This window comes from Elephas maximus, chromosome 21 (genome assembly GCF_024166365.1).
Source record: "Elephas maximus indicus isolate mEleMax1 chromosome 21, mEleMax1 primary haplotype, whole genome shotgun sequence".
Lineage (NCBI taxonomy): Eukaryota > Metazoa > Chordata > Mammalia > Proboscidea > Elephantidae > Elephas > Elephas maximus.
In genome coordinates, this window is record NC_064839.1 from 25,331,797 (window position 1) to 25,352,553 (window position 20,757).

At 39.4% G+C, this 20,757-nt stretch overlaps 1 protein-coding gene across 7 annotated transcripts in view; it reads right to left on the reverse strand.

The window, feature by feature from the left end:
- The window catches only part of CNOT1 (CCR4-NOT transcription complex subunit 1), a 119,973-nt gene that overhangs the window by 88,686 nt on the left and 10,530 nt on the right, over positions 1 to 20,757 (reverse strand). For all 7 annotated transcript variants that reach the window (XM_049865048.1, XM_049865045.1, XM_049865049.1 and 4 more), the window contains exon 2: positions 4,676 to 4,951. In XM_049865048.1, coding sequence (XP_049721005.1) covers positions 4,676 to 4,777 — 102 coding nt within the window. In that variant the 5' untranslated portion in view covers positions 4,778 to 4,951. The remainder of the gene's footprint in view (positions 1 to 4,675; positions 4,952 to 20,757) is intronic.

Consider the following 20,757-nt stretch of genomic DNA (forward strand, 5'->3'; position numbering starts at 1 on the left):
CAGTCAAATCCAAAGGCACACACACTCCTGCTGGTATTTCAGTCTACCACAGAAACAGTGGTACGGGAAAAGAGAAAGGTCAAATAAGAGCTAAATAATTCCAAGGACTAAGCTTTTCCATTAGAAAGCAGAAGAGTTGCCTAAGCACAAAGACATACTCATAAAATGTTATGATTACAATCCAAATATACTACTTACCTAAAATATAGGGTATACAAAGAAAGCTTTCTTTCGAAAGAGTTTCATTCATTTAGTTTGTCATAGTAACATAACATTTCAGAAAGACACAGCAAAGGATTATAGAGCTTAATAATCCCAGAGTTCTGAGAGTTTGAGGATTTGAGTACCCTTGTTCACTGTTGGGAGTTAAGTGCTTCTCCAGGGCATCTGAAAACATGTACCAAAATCTGATCCTTTGACCTAGTTAGCAGTACTTCCACATCTAAGAATTAGTGCCTCAGAGACACGTATACAAATACATATAAAACAATGTTGACTGAAGCACAGCTCTAACAAACAACTGGATACAAACTAAATGTCCATCAATGGGTTACTAATTAAATCACAATACAACTACACTATGGAAAACCATGCAGTCAAGAATGACAGACCCACTGAAAATGGCAAAACACTAATTTTATGTTTAGTATGACACCACCTGGAGTCCTGGCAGCAGAGTGGTGAAGAGTGCTTAAAATATACTTTATGAGTTAAAAAAAAAAAAAGAGAGTTTTAGTATATATGCCACAACTAAGATATGGCTCTCTTTCGCAGAGTTTTAAAGGAAACAGACCAAGCAATACAAAACTGCCTCTTCTTACTGCAATGATGATGCTGTGACAAGCTGCATTTTAGGTATTTGTTTTCCAATTTACTAGTGAAGAGCTGGTAACTAGCAATGCAAAGATCTTTCAGGTTCAGGATTCAAAAACCTGATCAGAACCGGAAGCACTAACTAAAAACCACCAACTGTTTGCCAATAAAACCTGGCCATAGTATTCTTGGAAGTCATTACGCACATCTCTACAGTGGAAATCCACACTATATAAAAACCAAAAAAAAAAAAAAACCCCGTTGCCGTCAAGTTGATTCAGACTCATAGCGATCCTACAGGGCAGGACAGAACTGTCCCATAGAGTTTCCAAGGAGTGCCTGTGCATTTGAACTGCCACTGCTTTGGTTAGCAGATGTAGCTCTTAACCACTATACCACCAGGGTTTCCCCACTTTATATAGAACCAAAAAAAAAAAAAGTTTCCCGAAAGCTGACAAAGAAAGGGAGGCAAGGGCTGAAGAATCACTGTTACCTGATTGTTTACTTCGTGCCAGGCATTTCACAGGTATGGAAACATGCTTAGACATATTTCCTTCTCATTCACTACAACTCCTGGGGAGCAGCTACTGACTTATGTAGAATTACACAATAACTTGAAAGGTGGGTCAAGAGACAATTTACACTTATCAAGGTCATGCTTCAGGTAAACAAGCCTCCTTAACAGCTGTAAACTGAAGAAAAAACTTTAGAAAAGGCCTTTAAACAACTAATACACCTCACAAAATTAAGGCTCTTGCACTCCTCATCACAAAATCTCACTAACTTCACCATTTATTAGAACCTCAAATTTGAATAACTTCTTTTCCAGCTGAGAGAGCAGATAGAACAAACAAGAGTAGGGTTAAGAGAAGCAATAAGGGCAAAGAGGGAAGTGGCAAAACACACACACACCAACCAAAGTCATAAATTAAACTATTAGAGTCATTCATTATGAGATATGCAGCTTACATAAAGGGATTTCTTGATAATACCGGGATATTAAAAACAAACAAATCTATGTCAGTAATATGTTGGTTTAAAACAGTTAACGGCCAATGTTCATTTCACAACAATTTACACTGAGGATAAAAATTAGTACTTGAAGGAGTAAGCTTCAGTAATCTGCAAGTTTGTCTTATTCCCCTAAAGTTCCAGGAAAAGGTATACAATACTCATAAACAATTTCATCATCTACCATATATGTTGTTCTTAAACTGAGGATCGACATTCTAGTGGAAACAGGTGGCACTATCAAGTATCATCCCTCTTATTCATGGTGGGATAAAAACAATGACTCAGAAAATGGCCACTTACTCACAAATAGGTTGCTAACAAAAAGTCCACAAAATCTTTAACCTCCTCTCTCTGCATAATCAGAGAAAATGATACTGGCATTCAAAACAAATTATAGTGCTCCTTCCAAGCCATCTGGTGATTCAAAATTTCAAATATACATCTTTCAACCAGCAAATCTTCAAAGAATCTATCCTACAAATATACTAGCAAATACATATTAAAAAAGACCTTAACAGTATTGTTAATAGCAAAAACAAAAAATGCCATCAATGAGGAATTAAACAAAATACAGTTAATCCATACAATGGTTTACTATCCAGGCTTTAAAGAAAAATAGAGAAGTCTTTCATGTACCGATAAGAATAAGTCCCAAGATATACCATTAAAAAAAAAAAAAGAAGCAAGGTGCAGAAAAGTACTTATTGTACCATTCACATAAAAAAAGGCAGGAAATACTTATTTTCTATACACAAAGAATATCTTTGGAAGGACAGTTAAAAAAAATGGCTAACATCAGTTGCCTGTGGGTAGAGGAAGTGGGTAACTTAGGAAATTAGGTCAGTGGGCCATCTCTTTTAAAAATAAAATTAAATATCCCCTGAAGTCTTCTTAAACCCAAACAAGAGTTTAGCTTAACTAGTAGAAAATATTTGCCTTGAACGTTACGCTCTTTTAAGACAACAGCAACTCGGACAGATCAGACACGAACTTTAGGGGGCAGTGAGCTCATGTTCATGCGGGAGGAACAACTCAGAAAAGGAGAGTGAGAATGGCTGCACATCTCAAAGAATGTAATCAGTGTCACTGAATTGTACATATAGGAACTGCTGAATTGGTGTATGTTTTGCTGTACATATTCTTATTAATAAAATTTAAAAAATTAAATGTAACCACAAGTCCTACACATACACACACAAAAAAAGGAAAAGAAATGTTCTCATACAAGCCCTCTCATTTCTACATTTAGCTCAAATAACTAGCACTGTATTTCATTTACAAGCTAGTTACCCTATGTACTAACTACAGTTAACAGGGTAGAAGGAAGAGAATTAGCATTTTTAATGCCTGTAACAGGAACAGAAACCCTTGTGGCGAAGTGGTTAAGTGCTACGGCTGCTAACCAAGAGGTCCGCAGTTCAAGTCCACCAGGCGCTCCTTGGAAACTCCATGGGGCCGTTCTGCTCTGTCCTACACGGTCGCCATGAGTCGGAATCAACTCAAAGGCACTGGGTTTGGTTTTTTTTTTTTTGGTGACAGGAACTGTGTTAGGTACTATAATTTCCTTTAACCATGTTAAGATTTTATGGTAAATTTTATTCTTTTATCCTCATTTTGCAGATGAGAAAAATGAGGTTCAGAAAAGTTAGCCGGGGTCACACAGCTAAGAAGTTACAGTAATTTCACATACATACATACATATAGCTGACTTAAACTGGGAAGAAAGACCACTAAAACTATACTATTTAACTTTCATAAAGATCAAATGAAATACTCCAGAAGTCAAACCTAAGCTTGAAATCAATTAAAATAGACTAGAGAGAGAAGGGAGGGGAAGGTGTCCAAAAGGATCTGAATAGGCATTTCCCCCAAAGATATACAAACGGCCAGTAAGCATGTGAAAAGATGTTCATCATCACTGGTTATTAAGGAAATGCAATGAGATACCACTTTGCAACCACTAGGATGACTAAAAAACGGATAACAAGTGTTACCAAGAACGTGGAAAAACTGAACTCTGATACACAGTGGGAATGTAAAATGGTGCAGCCACTTTAGAAAAGAGTTTGGCAGTTCCACAAAGTGTTAAAACATCTGACCCAGCAATTCCACATTTAGGAATATATCCAAGAGAATTGAAAACATACTTGTATCCACAGCAGCATTTATCTGTAATAGCCAAAAAGTAAAAACAATCCCTTATGTCCATCAACTGTTGAATGAACTCAACGTAGCATACTCATACAATGGAATACTGCTGACCACAAAAAAAGAACTGACACATGCTACAACATAAATGAACCTTAAAAACATTATGCTAAGTAAGGGAAGTCAGATGCAAAAGGTCACTTATTGTCAAATTCCATTATAGGAAATGTCCTGAATAGGTCAATCCATAGAGATACATAGTAGATTAGTCATTGCCAGGGGTTAGGGGAGGAATTAAAGACTGCCAATGGATACCGGCATTTCTTTTTGGGGTGATGAAAATGTTATGGAATTAGACTGCAGTGACGGCTGCACAATTTTGCAAATAGACTAAAATGCTGAATTACATACATTTTACAATAATTAACTTTTGTGATTTGTATCTCAATTTTTTAAATAAAATTTAAAAACGGGAACTAGGCCATAATTTCCATAGAAAAATAAAAATCTGCGAATGCTAAAAAAAAAAAAAAGACTGAGGTAAGATACCTCTTACATATTAAGCTGAAGTGAAAGCGTCTGAAATAAAGGGCAAAAGTTAGTTACCTTTCATGCAAAATACCCACATAAATTTCCAGCTTTTTTCCCACTGCACACTCATTACCTTTAATGGTATTTGTTTTCTGACAAATTTACTTACATGCTGTATTTCCTGCTGGCTGGCTCGGTAGTTTTTCTTGGTTAAATTGTCCACCAGGTAGCTGATTTGAGACAAGGCCAGCGAGAGCGAGTCAAGATTCATTGCTGGTTGGGGCGGAAGCAGGCGGCCGAGCCCGGCGCAAAATCACCATTATTCCCCTTTAGTCACCTCAGAGGCAGGTTAATGCTTTCTTTGTAATTAGCCTATATCTGGTGTCTGCACAATGTGTTCAGTTCTTCTTAACCAGGGGTCTTACTCTGTTCTGAAACATGGCACCTGTTTAAAAAAAAAAAAATCCAGAACTTCAGGTTAGTCATTTTTAAGTACAGGAAAAAAAGCTTTAAAATTTTTTTCTTCTCTCCATCGTAGTACATAAAACATCACCTAAGGACTTAAAACAAAAACCTTCAGATAGCTCAACAGCAACTGACAAATGTCACCAAGTTTCAAAATAAGACAGGGCAAGTCTAAGAAAATAACCCTTCCCAAAAGATTTTATTTTAACAAGGCAATCTATAATATTTGAGATTTCTATTTTACTCTTTGGAAATAGCAGGAAAGTACTGTACTTACAGTTAAAATTAGGGTTTGTGGAAAGAAATACTCATTCCACATTTAAAGTGCCTCTTTCCACACTGTCGACAATCTATGTACAATAATCCATTTATTCACTTTACTCCTTATATATTGCTTCAGAATCTGATAGCTTGGTCTTAAAGTTATACATTAGGATGCATGTTTTACGTATCTGAATGGCTGATTGAAAGGCGGATAATAATTCAAAAATACTAAAATAACAAGCAGCCATCTAAGATGCATCAATTGGTCTCAACCCACATGGATCAAAGGAGAATGAAGAACACCAAGGTCACACGATAACTAAGAGCCCAAGAGACAGAAAGGGCCACATGAACCAGAAACCTACATCATCCTGAGACCAGAAGAACTAGATGGTGCCCGGCCACAACCCATGACTGCCCTGACAGGGAGCACAACAGAGAACCCCTGAGGGAGCAGGAGATCAGTGGGATGCAGACCCCAAATTCTCACAAAAAGACCATACTTAATGGTCTGACTGAGACTAGAGGAATCCCGGCGGACATGGTCCCCAAACCTTCTGTTGGCCCAGGACAGGAACCATTCCCGAAGACAACTCATCAGACATGAAAGGGACTGGACAGTGGGTAGGAGAGAGATGCTGATGAAGAGTGAGCTAATTATATCAGGTGGACACTTGAGACTGTGTTGGCCTCTCCTGTCTGGAGGGGGGATGGGAGGATAGAGAGAGTTAGAAGCTGACAAAATTTTCATGAAAGGAGAGACTGGAAGGGCTAACTCATTAGGGGGAGAGCAATTGGGAGTACGGAGTAAGGTGCATATAAACTTATATGTGACAGACTGACTTGATTTGTAAACGTTCACTTGAAGCTCAATAGAAGTTAATAAAAACTAAAATATCAGTTGTATTTTTGGAATTCAGAATTCCTTGGAAGATCATTCAACACCTGTTTGGGAAGTCCTCATGTGCTGAATTTGTGCTACTTCAACAGGCCTCCTTACCTTTATTATTAAAAACATACATATGCATCCCTCTCTCAAAACCCCAGAGGATCTGTCATGCCTTGTGTTGCCACTGGGATCACAAGAGTGGAATTGTAAAGGAACAAGTGAGATAACCATGACAATCCTGCAATAAAAAGGCTAAAGTCCGTCCAAGCAATTACTCTACTACAGTTATTTTCTAACACTTCTCAATTTAACCATGATGTGTTACAGTTCAAACAGAAGGTCAACGACATATAGCGTTCAAAAAAAAACTCTTATCAAGGATGTGGCTGTAATAACAACTGTGGAAAAAAAAGATTTCTATAGGGTGCTCTCAGTATTTTCCCTAATAGTAAGATACTGGGAACAATCTAGATATCCATCAATATATGGACTGTCTACATACATGAACAAAACCCCAACCGGCATGCTAAACAGACATTTAAAAGTGGAGTTTTGGCATAAAAATCTACTGTATGCTGCAGAGTAAAAAAGATTATAAAACAGCATATAGAAAAACTAGGTACTATTTATATAACCCCCACGTGTCTGTCAGTTTGTCGTACCGTGGGGGCTTGTGCGTTGCTGTGATGCTGGAAGCTACGCCACCGGTATTCAGATACCAGCAGGGTCACCCATGGAGGACAGGTTTCAGCTGAGCTTCCAGACTAAGACAGACGAAGAAGAAGGAAGGACCCAGCAGTCTAATTCTGAAAAGTGTTAGCCAGTGAAAACCTTATGAATAGCAGCGGAACACTGTCTGCTATAGTGCTGGAAGATGAGCCCCCCAGGTTGGAAGGCACTCAAAAGATGACTGGGGAAGAGCTGCCTCCTCAAAGTAGAGTCAACCTTAATGACGTGGATGGAGTAAAGCTTTCGGGACCTTCACTTGCTGATGTGGCATGACTCAAAACGAGAAGAAACAGCTAGAGACATCCATTAATAATCCGAACCTGGAACGTACGAAGTATGAAGCTAGGAAAATTGGAAATCGTCAAAAATGAAATGGAACGCATAAACATCGGTATCCTAGGCATTAGTGAGGTGAAATGGACTGGTATTGGCCATTTTCAATTGGACAATCATATAGTCTACTATGCTGGGAATGACAACTTGAAGAGGAATGGTGTTGCATTCATCGTCAGAAAGAACGTTTCAAAATCTATCCTGAAGTACACTGTCAGTGATAGGATAATATCCACACGCCTACAAGGAAGACCAGTTAATACGACTATTATTCAAATTTACCCACCAACCACTAGGGCCAAAGATGAAGAAATAGAAGATTTTTATCAGCTGCTACAGTCAGTCTGAAATTGACTGAACATGCAATCAAGATGCATTGATAATTACTGGCGATAGGAATGCAAAGTTGGAAAAAAAGAAGATCAGTAGTTGGAAAATATGGCCTTGGTGATAGAAACAATGCCAGAGATCAAATGATAGAATTCTGAAAGACCAACAACTTCTTCATTGCAAATACCTTCTTTCACCAACATAAATGGCGACTGTACACATGGACCTCACCAGATGGAACACACAGAAATCAAATTGACTACATCTGTGGAAAGAGACGATGGAAAAGCTCAATATCATCAGTCAGAAGAAGGCCAGGGGCCAACTGTGGAACAGACCATCAATTGTTCATACGCAAGTTCAAGCTGAAACTGAAGAAAATCAGAGCAAGTCCATGAGAGCCAAAATATGATTGAGTATATCCCACCTGAATTTAGAGACCATCTGAAGAATAGATTTGATGCACTGAACACCAGTGACCAAAGACCAGACAAGCTGTGGAATGACATCAAGGACATCATCCACGAAAAAAGCAAGAGGTCACTGAAAAGACAGGAAAGAAAGAAAAGACCAAGATGGATGTCAGAGGAGACTCTGAAACTTGTTCTTGAGCATCGAGCAGCTAAAGCAAAAGAAGAATTGATAAAGTAAAAGAACTGAACAGAAGATTTCAAAGGGCCTCTCGAGAAGACAAAGTATTCTAATGACATGTGCAAAGAGCTGGAGATGGAAAACCAAAAGGGAAGAACACGCTCGGCATTTCTCAAGCTGAAAGAACTGAAGAAAAAATTCAAGCCTCAAGTTGCAATAGTGAAGGATTCTATGGGGAAAATATTAAATGACACAGAAAGCATCAAAAGAAGATGGAAGGAATACACAGAGTCATTATACCAAAAAGAATTAGTTGATATTCAACCATTTCAAGACGTGGCATATGATCAGGAACCGATGGTACTGAAGGAAGAAGTCCAAGCTGCTCTGAAGGCATTGGCGAAAAACAAAGCTCCAGGAATTGATGGAATATCAACTGAGATGTTTCAACAAACAGATGCAGTGCTGGAGGTGCTCACTTGTCTATGCCAAGAAACATGGAAGATAGCTTCCTAGCCAACTGATTGGAGGAGATCCATATTTATGCCTATTCCCAAGGAAAGTGATCCAACTGAATATGGAAATTACAGAACAATATCATTAATATCACACGCAAGCAAAATTTTGCTGAAGATCATTCAAAAACGGCTGCAGCAGTATATTGACAGGGAACTGCCAGAAATTCAGGCCGGTTTCAGAAGAGGACGTGGAACCAGGGATATCATTGCTGGTGTCAGATGGATCCTGGCTGAAAGCAGAGAATACCAGAAGGATGTTTACCTGTGTTTTATTGACTGTGCAAAGGCATTTGACTGTGTGGATCATAACAAACTATGGATAACACTGCAAAGAATGGGAATTCCAGAACACTTAATTGTGCTCATGAGGAACCTTTACATGGATCAAGAGGCAGTTGTTCGGACCGAACAAAGGGATACTGATTGGTTTAAAGTCAGGAAAGGTGTGTGTCAGGCTTGTATTCTTTCACCATACCTATTTAATCTGTATGCTGAACAAATAATACAAGAAGCTGGACTATATGAAGAAGAACGGGGCATCATGATTGGAGGAAAACTCATTAATAACCTGCGTTATGCAGATGACACAACCTTGCTTGCTGAAAGTGAAGAGGACTTGAAGCACTTACTAATGAAGATCAAAGACCACAGCCTTCACTACGGATTACGCCTCAACATAGAGAAAACAAAAATCCTCACAACTGGACCAATGAGCAACATCATGATAAACGGAGAAAAGATTGAAGTTGTCAAGGATTTCATTTCACTTGGATCCACAATCAACAGCCATGGAAGCAGCAGTCAAGAAATCAAAAGACGCGTTGCAGTGGGCAAATCTGCTGCAAAGGACCTCTTCAAAGTGTCGAAGAGCAAAGATGTCACCCTGAAGACTAAGGTGCACCTGACCCAGGCCATGGTATTTTCAATCACATCATATGCATGTGAAAGCTGGACAATGAATAAGGATGACCAAAGAAGAGCTGACGCCTTTGAATTGTGGTGTTGGGGAAGAATATTGAATATACCACGGACTACCAAAAGAACGAACAAATCTGTCTTGGAAGAAGTGGGGCCAGAATGCTCCTTAGAGGCAAGGATGGCGAGACTGCGTCTTACATACTTTGGACATGTTGTCAGGAGGGATGAGTCCCTGGAGAAGGACATCATGCTTGGCAGAGTACAGGGTCAGCAGAAAAGAGGAAGACCCTCAACAAGGTGGATTGACGCAGCAGCTGCAACAATGAGCTCAAGCATAACAACAATTGTAAGGATGGCACAGGACTGGGCAGTGTTTCGTTCTGTTGTGCGTAGGGTCGCCGTGAGCCGACTCGATGGCACCTAACAACAACAACAATTTATATAAAATTGTTTAATATTTTATCAGAAAAACATTACACAGTATTACAAATTTGCTTATTGTACATCCATTCCATGGAATACCAAGCAGCTGTCATTTACATTTGTCTTGTCAAGTGTTAACATAAAAGAATACATATAAACTGTTTTCTATACACTGTTGGGTAAAGCAAATAAATGATACTGAGTGAAAAGTTGCAAAACTTTGAATTGCATGATCCTATTTCTATTAAAAAACAGACTAATAAATACTTCTGTTTGTAAGTGCACAGAAAATAAGGTCTTAGTTTATAGTAGCTACACAGAGACAAGATTTTCACTTAAAATTCCACTTAAAAGGCCCTGGATAAGTAAGCTACTATTGAAAAGCACAGTGGTTAACAGCTCAGGCTGCTTATCAAAAGGTTGGCCATCGAATTCACGCTAGAAACCCTACGGGGCAGTTCTCTTCTGTCCTATAGGGTCACTATGAGTCAGAATTGACTCGATGGCAATGGGTTTGGTTTGGTTTTACTGAAGAAGAAGAAAGTAGGAGGCCTCACACTACCACTACCTGATCTCAGAACCTACTATACATCTACAGTAGTCAAATCAGCCCGGCACTGGTACAACGACAGACACACGGGCCAACAGAACAGAATGGAAAACCCAGATGTAAATCCATCTACCTACAAAGGCCCAAAGCCTACTAAATGGGGAAGACAGTCTTTTTAACAAATGGTGCTGGTAAAACCAGATATCCATCTGTAAAAAAATGAAACAGGACCCATACCTAACACCGTACACAAAATCTAATTCAAAATGGATCAAAGACCTAAATATAAAACCAAAAATGATAAAGATCATAGAAAAAAAAATAGGGTCAATGCCAGAGGCCCTAATATACTGCATAAATAGGATACAAACCATAACTAATAATAAACAAACACCAGAAGATAAGCTCGATAACTGGAATCTTAACAATTTTAATCAAAAATTAAACACTTATGCTCATCAAAAGATGTCACCAAAAGAGTAAAAAGAGAACCTACAGACTGGGAAAAAAGAAATTGGCTATGATAAATCAGACAAGGTCTAATCTCTAAAATCTACAGGAAAATCCAACACCTCTACAACAAAATGACAATCCAATTAAAAAAAAAGGGGGGGGGGGCAAAGAATATGAGCAGACACTTCACCAAAGACGACATTCACATGGCAAACACACACATGAGGAAATGCTCATGATCACTACCCATTACGGAAATGCAAATCAAAACTACTATGAGATACCATCTCACCCCACATTACTGGCAATTAAAAACAGAAAATAAGAAACACTGGAGAGGCTTCTGGGATATTGGAACTTTTACACACAGCTGGTGGGTACAACCATTTTGGAAAACCATGTGGTGCTTCATTAAAAAGCTAGAAATAGAAATACCATATGATCCAGCAATTCCACTCATGAGACTACTATTGTAAAAACTCATGAAAAGGTTTACATACAGAAACAATCTTTGATGGTTGGTTGCAAGGGAGGGGGAGGAAAAACACTAACTAGGCAATAATTAAGCATTAACTTTGGTGAAGGGTAAGACAGTACACAATACTGGAGAAGTCAGCACCACCCAATCAAGGCAAGGTCATGGAACCGCCACAAAAAAAACAAACCGAACCCATTGCTCTTTAGTTGATTTTGACTCATAGCAACCCTACTGGACAGAGTATAACTGCCCCACAGGGTTTCCAACAAGCACCTGGTAGATTCAAACTGCTGACCTTTCAGTTAGTAGCTGTAGCTCTTAACCACTATGCCACCAGAAGCTCCATAGACACATCCAAACTCCCGGAAGGATCAAATTACTGGGCTGAGGACTGGGGACCATGGTGTGTAGGGACATCTAGCTCAACTGGCATAACACAGTTTATAAAGAAAATGTTTTACCTCCTACTTTGGTGAGTAGCGTCTGGGGTCTTAAAAGCCTGTGAGCAGCCATCTAAGATACTCGACGGGTCCCACCCCGTCTGGTGCAAAGGAGAATGAAGAAAACCAAAGAGACAAGGGAAAGTTTAGTCCAAAGGACTAACGGACACAATTATCACCAGACTGAGTCCAGCACAACTAGATGGTACCCAGCTACCACCACTGACTGCTCTGACAGGGATCACAACAGAGGGTTCTGGACAGAGCTACAGAAAAATGTAAAACAAAATTCAAACTCACAGAAAGACCAGACTTACCGATCTAACAGGGACTGGAGAAACCCCGAGACTATGGCCCCCAGACACCCTTTTACCTTAGTAATGAAGTCACTCCTGAGGTTTAGCCTTCATCCAAAGATTAGACAGGTCCATAAAACAAACAAAAATACCCACAGCTCAACCATGTATGCGGAACTAAATGGGCACATAAGCTCAGGGGCAATGACAAGAAGGCAGGAGGGGACAGGAAACCTGGACGAATGGAAATAGGGAACCCAAGAGAAGTGGAGAGTGCTGACATGTCATAGAGTTGGCAACCAATGTCACAAAACAATATGTGTAATTAATTAATGAGCAACTAATGTCCTCTGTAAACCTTCATCTAAAGCACAACAAAAAATGTTCTATGCAATAATAACTCAAAAAAAGATTCCATTTAAAAAGGAATCTTTCTAGAATTCTAACTGGAAAACACTTCCAAACCTGTAACGTATGAAAATGCTATTCATTGCAGCAATATTTGTCACTGCAAAAGAATGGCCATGAGTAGGGGACTGGTGAATAAATACCCTGGACAGTATGTGCGTATGTGAATATATATAGTAGGCTACCTTTTAGGCTTTTTGTTTGTGTATATGCTTTTTGTTTGTACATCCGCACATATACCTACAAACACACCTGCTTTTTTTGCAAGTATACACAGAAAAAATAAACTAATGAAAAATGGTTACCTATAAGAGAGTAGGAAATTCTGGAGGTGTACTGGTTAAGTCCCGTGGCTGCTAACCAAGGGCTGGCAGTTCAAATCCACCAGGCGCTCTTTGGAAACTCTATAGGGCAGTTCTACCCTATCCTATAGGGTTCGCTATGAGTTGGACTTGACTCGACGGCAACGGGTTGGGTGTGGTTTGGTTTGTAACAGAGTAAATGAGAAGGAGGCAGAAGGAACAGAAACAGGAACAGAAATTCATATTATACCTTTTATATGATTTTAATCTTTGAATCATGTATATATTTTACACGTTAGAAAATTTTAAATTAGATCAAACAAGGAAAAAAGACTAAAGCTGAACACAAACAAATGAACCTGGATATCAAACTGACAACATAAAAAATTATTTCAAGTAACTTCTGAACACATTACTTTGGATATCCTTAGTGGGATGTATTTTTAAGTACAAAGAACTCAAAGAATTTTAAGTTTGACTCAGTAGGTTTACTGTTAGCTGTATTTTCTTGTAATTTTTAAACTATTTTTAATATATTGTTGGATAAAGCAAAAAAAAGTATTAGTAGGAATCTAGATTTCCAGTACAGAGAAATGTGGTAAGCAAAAAAACGTAAAAAAAAAAAAACACCTAATTTGGTCTAATGAAATAGCCTAGAAACAGTGACAACAAGCTCATCTAGATCCTGGATCTTTCTAAATACTAGAAAGAACTAAGGTTCCTTGGAGAAATGATTGATCCCAGGGGTTTGGTGCAATGAAAATACAAAGAAATCTGGTCATCCTGTGATAATACACAAGGAAACACTCAAAATCAAAGGAGGATATGTCAAAAGGTCACAAAAGCCAGTGAAAGGAACTCTCAATGTTTATTTTTTGTCAATTTGAGCACCAAAAAGCAACTTATGACCACTGTTTCTATTATCTGCCTAAACCACAGCATCATTTAAGAATATGTGAGGGGGGCAAAATGTGAGAATAATTTGGTTACGTTACTATTACCAATTGGTATAGTCTACATTCTTAATTAATCACGAATATATCATTTGAATGCATGCCTCTGATCAAGTTTACTATTTGCAGCCACAAGTACATTTCTATATTCAAAACTCTTCACACATATCCAGATGAAAAAAACAATTCCAAACAGTTAAACATTCTAACATAAATAAAAGATTTAAATGATAATGTGTTATTTAATTTGCAATTTCAGTAAGACACTACAGGTAGAAGTTCTTTCTAATAACTTATAATGTAAAAAAAAAGAGACTATAACTATAACACAATGAATCCCTGGGTCCATGGTTACATTTTAAAAAAGAGAAAGAAGAAAAGCTCCTTAGGGAAAAGCTAATGTAGAAATTATTTGAAAAGAAAACTACTATTTTCTAACACCCCTAACCCACCATGTAAAAACGGATTCAACCAAGAATAACCAACAGTGGAAAACATGCTCAGGTGAAAGGTTGTTGGAAAATCTGCATAAAGCCAAAGTATTACCCAACAGACTACCTACTTATTGCAAAGGGGAAAACGTTCCTTTTACAAAAAGATCTGGCAGTCACTACCTTTAACCAAGAGATCACGGTTATCACTAATAGGACAACCTAACATATATGCCTACTGAAGCAATATGAAATACGTATCTCTTACAAAGTATTCTGGCCAAAAATCTTGAACTTGAACCTAAACATACTTCCACACTTTATCAATTTACAGAAAATATGGGGTTCAAGGAACAAATTTAAATACACACGAGGAACCTATCATACTAATCAAAGTGTTGGACCAATATACAAAGACCACTGCCCTGAGCTCATCGAAATGTGAGCATGAAGGAAAAAAAGTGGGAGGTCTGTTCTAGATTGCAAAATTTCAAAGAAAAAGTAATTTGTGAACCCTAATCAAAGACATTCTTGAGGTAACTGATTTAAGTTCGAAAATTGTTTGGATATTACACATTACAGAAGTATTTCATTTTCTTGGGTATATTACTGTTATACAAAAAAGCTTTATTTTTTTTAAGAGATGCATGCTGAAACATTTGGGACCAAACAGTTCAGCAAAATACTACTAGAAAAAATACGGCAAAATGTTAGTTGTTGACCAGAAGAACTAGGTGGTGCCCGGCTACAACCGCTGACTGCCCTGACAGGGAACACAACAGAGAACCCCTGAGGGAGCAGGAAAGCACGGGGATGCAGACCCCAAATTCTCATAAAAAGACCAGACTTAACGGTCTGACTGAGACTGGAAGGACCCCGGTGGTCATGGCCCCCAGACCTTCTGTTGGCCCAGGAGAGGAACTATTCCCGAAGCCAACTCTTCAGACATGATTGGACTGGATAACGGGTTGGAGACGGATGCTGGTGAGGAGTGAACTTCTTGGATCAGGTGGACACTTGAGGCTATGCTGGCATCTCCTGCCTGGAGGGGAGATGAGAGGGTGGAGGGGGTTAGAAGCTGGCAGAATGGACACGAGAAGAGTGGAGAGAGCGGGCTGTCTCAAGGTGTATATAGGTTTTTATGTGAGAGACTGACTTGGTTTGTAAACTTTCACTTAAAGCGCAATAAAAATTATTTTAAAAAGCTTAAAATAAGTAGCAATTTAAAAAATACTCCAATATTTAAAACCACAGGCGGCCTACTACAAATAACACTATCTAGATGACCTTCAACAAATGACAAAACTTATTTGTTTTGACTTGTGAAACTCGGCCTCAGATAGGTGGTCGCTTTCCCAAACGGGTATTCTTGAATGGTTAAGAAAGTCTCTGGATGGTGTAAATGACTAGCCTGCTCTTGTGAAAAGTCGGAGGTTCTAAGTCCATCTAGAATTGCCTCGGGGCGGGGGAAAAAAGCTAGCAATCTACTTACAAAATATCAGCCACTGAAATCCCTGTGAAGCACGGCTGAGCTGATATGCATGGGTTCCCCAGGAGTAACTGACTGGAGTACAGCTGGTAAAATGGGTAAGAGGTACAGCAGAGATAATGATCTGCTAAGCCCTCAAGGCAGAGAGACTCCAGAGGGTAGCCTAAACCAGTCTGCCCTCTGATAACATCCCCTCAGGAGAACAGAAGGAGGCATCCACTACAAGCACAGCCAAAGAGATGCTTTATCACCTGACATCTGCTTGAGCAGCTGGCTAAAAAGTAAGCCGCTGTCCATCTAGCAGGGAGCATGGCCAGGCCCATCAAGATGTGACTGGCTGGTCCAGAGTAAGAAGATGGGCAAGCTGAATGGAAGAGTTGCTCCTGATAGGGGCAACTAAGACCCTAATTGCTTGAACCAATGTCACAAAACAATATGTGTATTAATTGTTTAATTAGAAACTGATTTGCACTGTAAACCTTCACCTAAAGCATAAAAAAAAAGATCCTAATTGCTTGTCTTCTGTTTTAGTAAGCATCCAAGATAGCTGCAATGCATACAAATTCTGCAAATTAAAGTTTCACTATTTTCAATTATTTTAAAAGCTGAACTCAAAATACATTTGCATTATCAAAAAAAATCAGTATTACATTGTTAAAAGAGCCTTTACCCTTTAAATATTTCAATTAAAAAAACTGGCTATTAAAAATTGTTTTAAATAATCACATACTCATTTATGCAAACATTTCTCTTTGATGACTGTCAAAAATGTAAAGAGATCATTATTAAAGTCTTCATCAGAACTGTATGTTACCTTTCGAGCATAAAATCTAACATAAAGCTGATTAAAGAAACAAGTTCATTACATTTTGAAGAAAAATTTTAAATTGGAAAAATTCACTATGATCTAATTCCTTATACTGTCAGGATTATTAAAATGCCCCAACAGTGATCCCCTCAAAATCTCTTCCAGTTTACTCATCTGTCAGTTTGTCTCATGCTGTGGTGGCTTACATGTTGCTATGATACTGGAAGCTATGCCACCAGTATTTCAAATACCAGCAGGGTCACCCATAGCCAACAGGTTTCAGCGGAGCTTCCAGACTAAGACTAGGAATAATGCTTGGTGACCTACTTTTAAAAATTAGCCAATGAAAACCCAGAGAAGAATATTGCCTGATATAGTCCTGGAAGATGAGCCTCCCAGGTGGGAAGGCACTTAAAATACACAGTGGCTGCAATAATGAACTCGAGCATACTAATGATCCTGAAGATGAAGCAGGGCCAGGCAATGTTTCATTCTGTGGTATATGGGTCACCATGAGTCGGAGCTGACAAGACAGCAATTAACAATAATAACGATACAAGTATCACCTGCTAAAAGTGCCCCTCCTATTAATTCACATACTTTGGACATGTTATCAGGAGGAATCAGTTCCTGGAGAAGGACATCGTGCTTGGTAAAGCGGAGGGTCAGCAAAAACAAGGCAGACCCTCAAGGAGATGGACTGACACAGTGGCTGCAACAACAGGCTCAAGCACAACCACAATTGTGAGGATGGCACAGGATGGGGCAGTGTTTCATTCTGTTGTACACAGGGTCACTACTGAGTTGGAAGCAAGTGGACAGCACCCAACAACTACAACACAGCACTGATGCTAACAATCTTCTTAGTATCACCTATCTAGCTTGTGCTAGGTTTAAATATACTTTAAGAAGCCAAATAGGTCAGACCCCAAACTATCAAGCTGATCATATCCCAACTTCCAATTTTGAAACACATATAATTTCACATGTGTTGTGATTTGTTGCTGGAGGAATTAAATGTGTCACATGTGACTCCACTGTGAGCAGACTCTTAGAAGCTTGTGCTTCGTTTCCTCCGGACTTGGTCCCAGGTACGTTTTCCTTTCGCTGATTTTGCTTTGCATCCTTTTGCTATAACAGGCATTCCCCGGGTTACAAACAAAATCGAGATCAGTTCCTAAGTTTGTCTTTAAGTTGAATTTGTAAGTAAGTTGGAGCAGGCACATACAGTTCTTATTTAGCGTTGGTCAGTCAAATCTCTGGTCTTATTATATAGTATATATTTGTACCTTTCTATAAGGAGCTCTGGTGGTACAGTGGTTAGAGCAACTGACTGCCAATGGAAAGGTTGTCAGTTTGAAACCACCGGCCACTCTGTGGGAGAAAGATGTGGCAGTCTGCTTCTATAGAGATTTACAGCCTTGCAAACCCTATGGGGTCGCTATGAGTCAGCAGTAGGTTTGGTTTTCTTGGGTACCTTTCCATAGGGTCGCTATGAGTCAGAATCAACTTGACACCAATGGGCTTCCGTTTGGCTTCTATGCACATAAAACACTTAAGAAACACTTCCAAACCATGCAAGGTTTTCATTCATGGGCATCAGAAAGTAGTGTGTGTGCGCGGTATTACGAACCACTGTATGACACTTATTACGGCAGTCCATTCTGAAGTATGAGCTGTCAGAAGGACAGACGTTCATAATCTAGGACTGCCTGCACTAAGTCATGGGCGTGAGTACAACAATACGCCAGGTCCAGTGGACCCTCTAGCATATTATCAAACCTGGGGGCGGTCTTGGGGATGCCGGACACACTCACTTAGTGGCCACGATGAAATGCTGTCTGGAGGTAATTAGAATCTAATTTGTGGACTTCCATTCCAGTACTTCCAGAACCCACTTCAGAATTTTGAGTTTTATCACAAAAGCAATCCTGTAAGGCATATGAATTGGTTTTGGTGTTTTTAGGGGATACGTGTGTGGCAGAGAATGACTACATGCTCACCAAATCTGTTCCTCTTTTTCCTGGATAAACAGCCAGACTACATTTCCCAGCCTCTTTTACAGTTAGGTGTGGTAATTAGAGGAGGCTCTAGTCCATACATATTGGTCAAAAATGATACATGACACTTTCAGACCTGGCCCATAAAACCTTCTACTTGTGATCCTCTGGTTCTTTCACCATCTACTAGCTGAATAAAAACCTACAGGAGGGTAGATCACAGGGTTCCTCAATCACTACAAAGAAGGCAGCCAAATCATGGGCTTGTTCTTTGTAACTCTAGCCTGCTTTACTTAATACCATGAGAATGATCAGGTAAACATTTTTAGATATCTTTTTACAGAGTGTAAAATTAAGAAAGGAAAGAGTAAGTTGCAGGAAAACTTAAAATGTCAAGAGTGAAAGAAGAATGAATGCATCCAGGAAAGAATTGCAAGGACGCTGCAGCTGTGTGAAGAATGAGGGGAGGAGTCCAATACATTTCCAGACTGGCTCATGCACCTGAGTTTCTGGTGTTCCATTTACACCTGACATGAAACAACTGAGGAAGAACAAGTTTTAACTGCAAGAAAGAAAAACAGAAACTCAATTTTGGGACATGTCTAGAGTGACGTACACAGAAGGAATCTGTTGGGCAGTTGGATTTACTACCTGAAATCCAGCAAGTGTGGGCTGCAAATATAGATCTGGGAGTCATCAACATATAGATGAGAAAACTGAAGAATGAGAGGACCTAGATAGAGTCCTGAGGAAGCTCAGCATTCCAGAGCGGCTAGAAAAGAAGGAATCCAGGAAGGAAAATGAGAAGTGGCCAGAAATGAAAATCTACTAGAGTGTATAACACTAGCCAAGAAGAGTCCTTTGCAGGATGGTAATAGGTGAAATCCAGGAATAGACTGCATCCCTAAGATTCAAGGACAGATCTTTGGGAAATGTCCACTGGGATAGGTACCCTCTAAAACGGCCCCCAACGATCCCTGCCAAATATTTATACCTTATATAAATATTGCTGAAGGTGGGCTGGATGTAATGACTGGCTTCATAAGAATAAAATATGCCAAAAGTGATAGAAGTCGTCTCCAAAATTAAGTTACAAAAACACTGACTTCTATCTTGTTCATCTCTCTTCCTCGGAGCCTGCACTGTAGGGGAAGCAAGCTGCCATGTTGTGAGTAGTCCTATGGAATGGGCACATGCGGCACGGAACTGATGTCTCCTGACCAACAGCCAGCAAGGATATGACACCTGCCAACAGCCACGTGAGAGAGCTTGGAAGATCTATAGCCTAGGAATACTTCAATTGCAGCTTTGTAAGAGACCCCAAGTAAGAGGCACCCAGCTGAGCTGTACCTTGAAGTAATAAATGTTCTTTGTTTTAAGCAGTTAACTTTGGGGGTAATTCATCACTCAGCAATTGATAAGTACGGAAGGAGCCCTAGTGGCACACTGGTTAAGCACTCAGCTGCTAAACAAAAGGTAAGCAGTTCAAACCCACCAGCCGCTCCACAGGAGAAAGTTGTAGCAGTCTGCGTCTGTAAAGATTTATAGTCTTGGAAACCCTATCGGGCAGTTCTATTCCGTCCTACAGAATCGCTATGAGTTAGAATCAACTCAATGGCAATGAGGTTTAATTGATAACTAATACATCTATAGATTAGGGAAACCACAGGGTAGTGATTTAAAGAAGAAAATATAGTTGGCAGTGTAAAAGAAGGACAAAGAAATGATTATAAGTCATCAGAATCGGCAGTTAGGAGATCACTGATGGTCTTTAGGAAGGAACGCAGTCTTTGGAGGATAACAGACGGGAGCATAAGGAAAATAGAAGAGACTAAATCTCTCTAAAGGAAGGGGACAAAAGCATCAAGTAACGAGGTCCGGACTTTAGCTCAAGCCCCATCCCCTCCAAAGCCACACAACCCACGTCATCTTCTATCCCTTTACCCCCCTCCTTCAGTATGCATGACACACTATAAAATATAATCCCACTGTTCACTGTTGTTCTATGTGTATTATCCTTTTCATCAGTTCCCAGGGATACCTTGAGTTTATTCAGTATCTCTTCCTCATCGATACTCCCCAATCAAGCACCCAGCATTGAGGGCTCTTCGAATAAGCTTTTTAAGAGATTAAACACAATGTAGTCAATAAAGTTTGGGAAATTTCTTCCTTCTTCACTAACC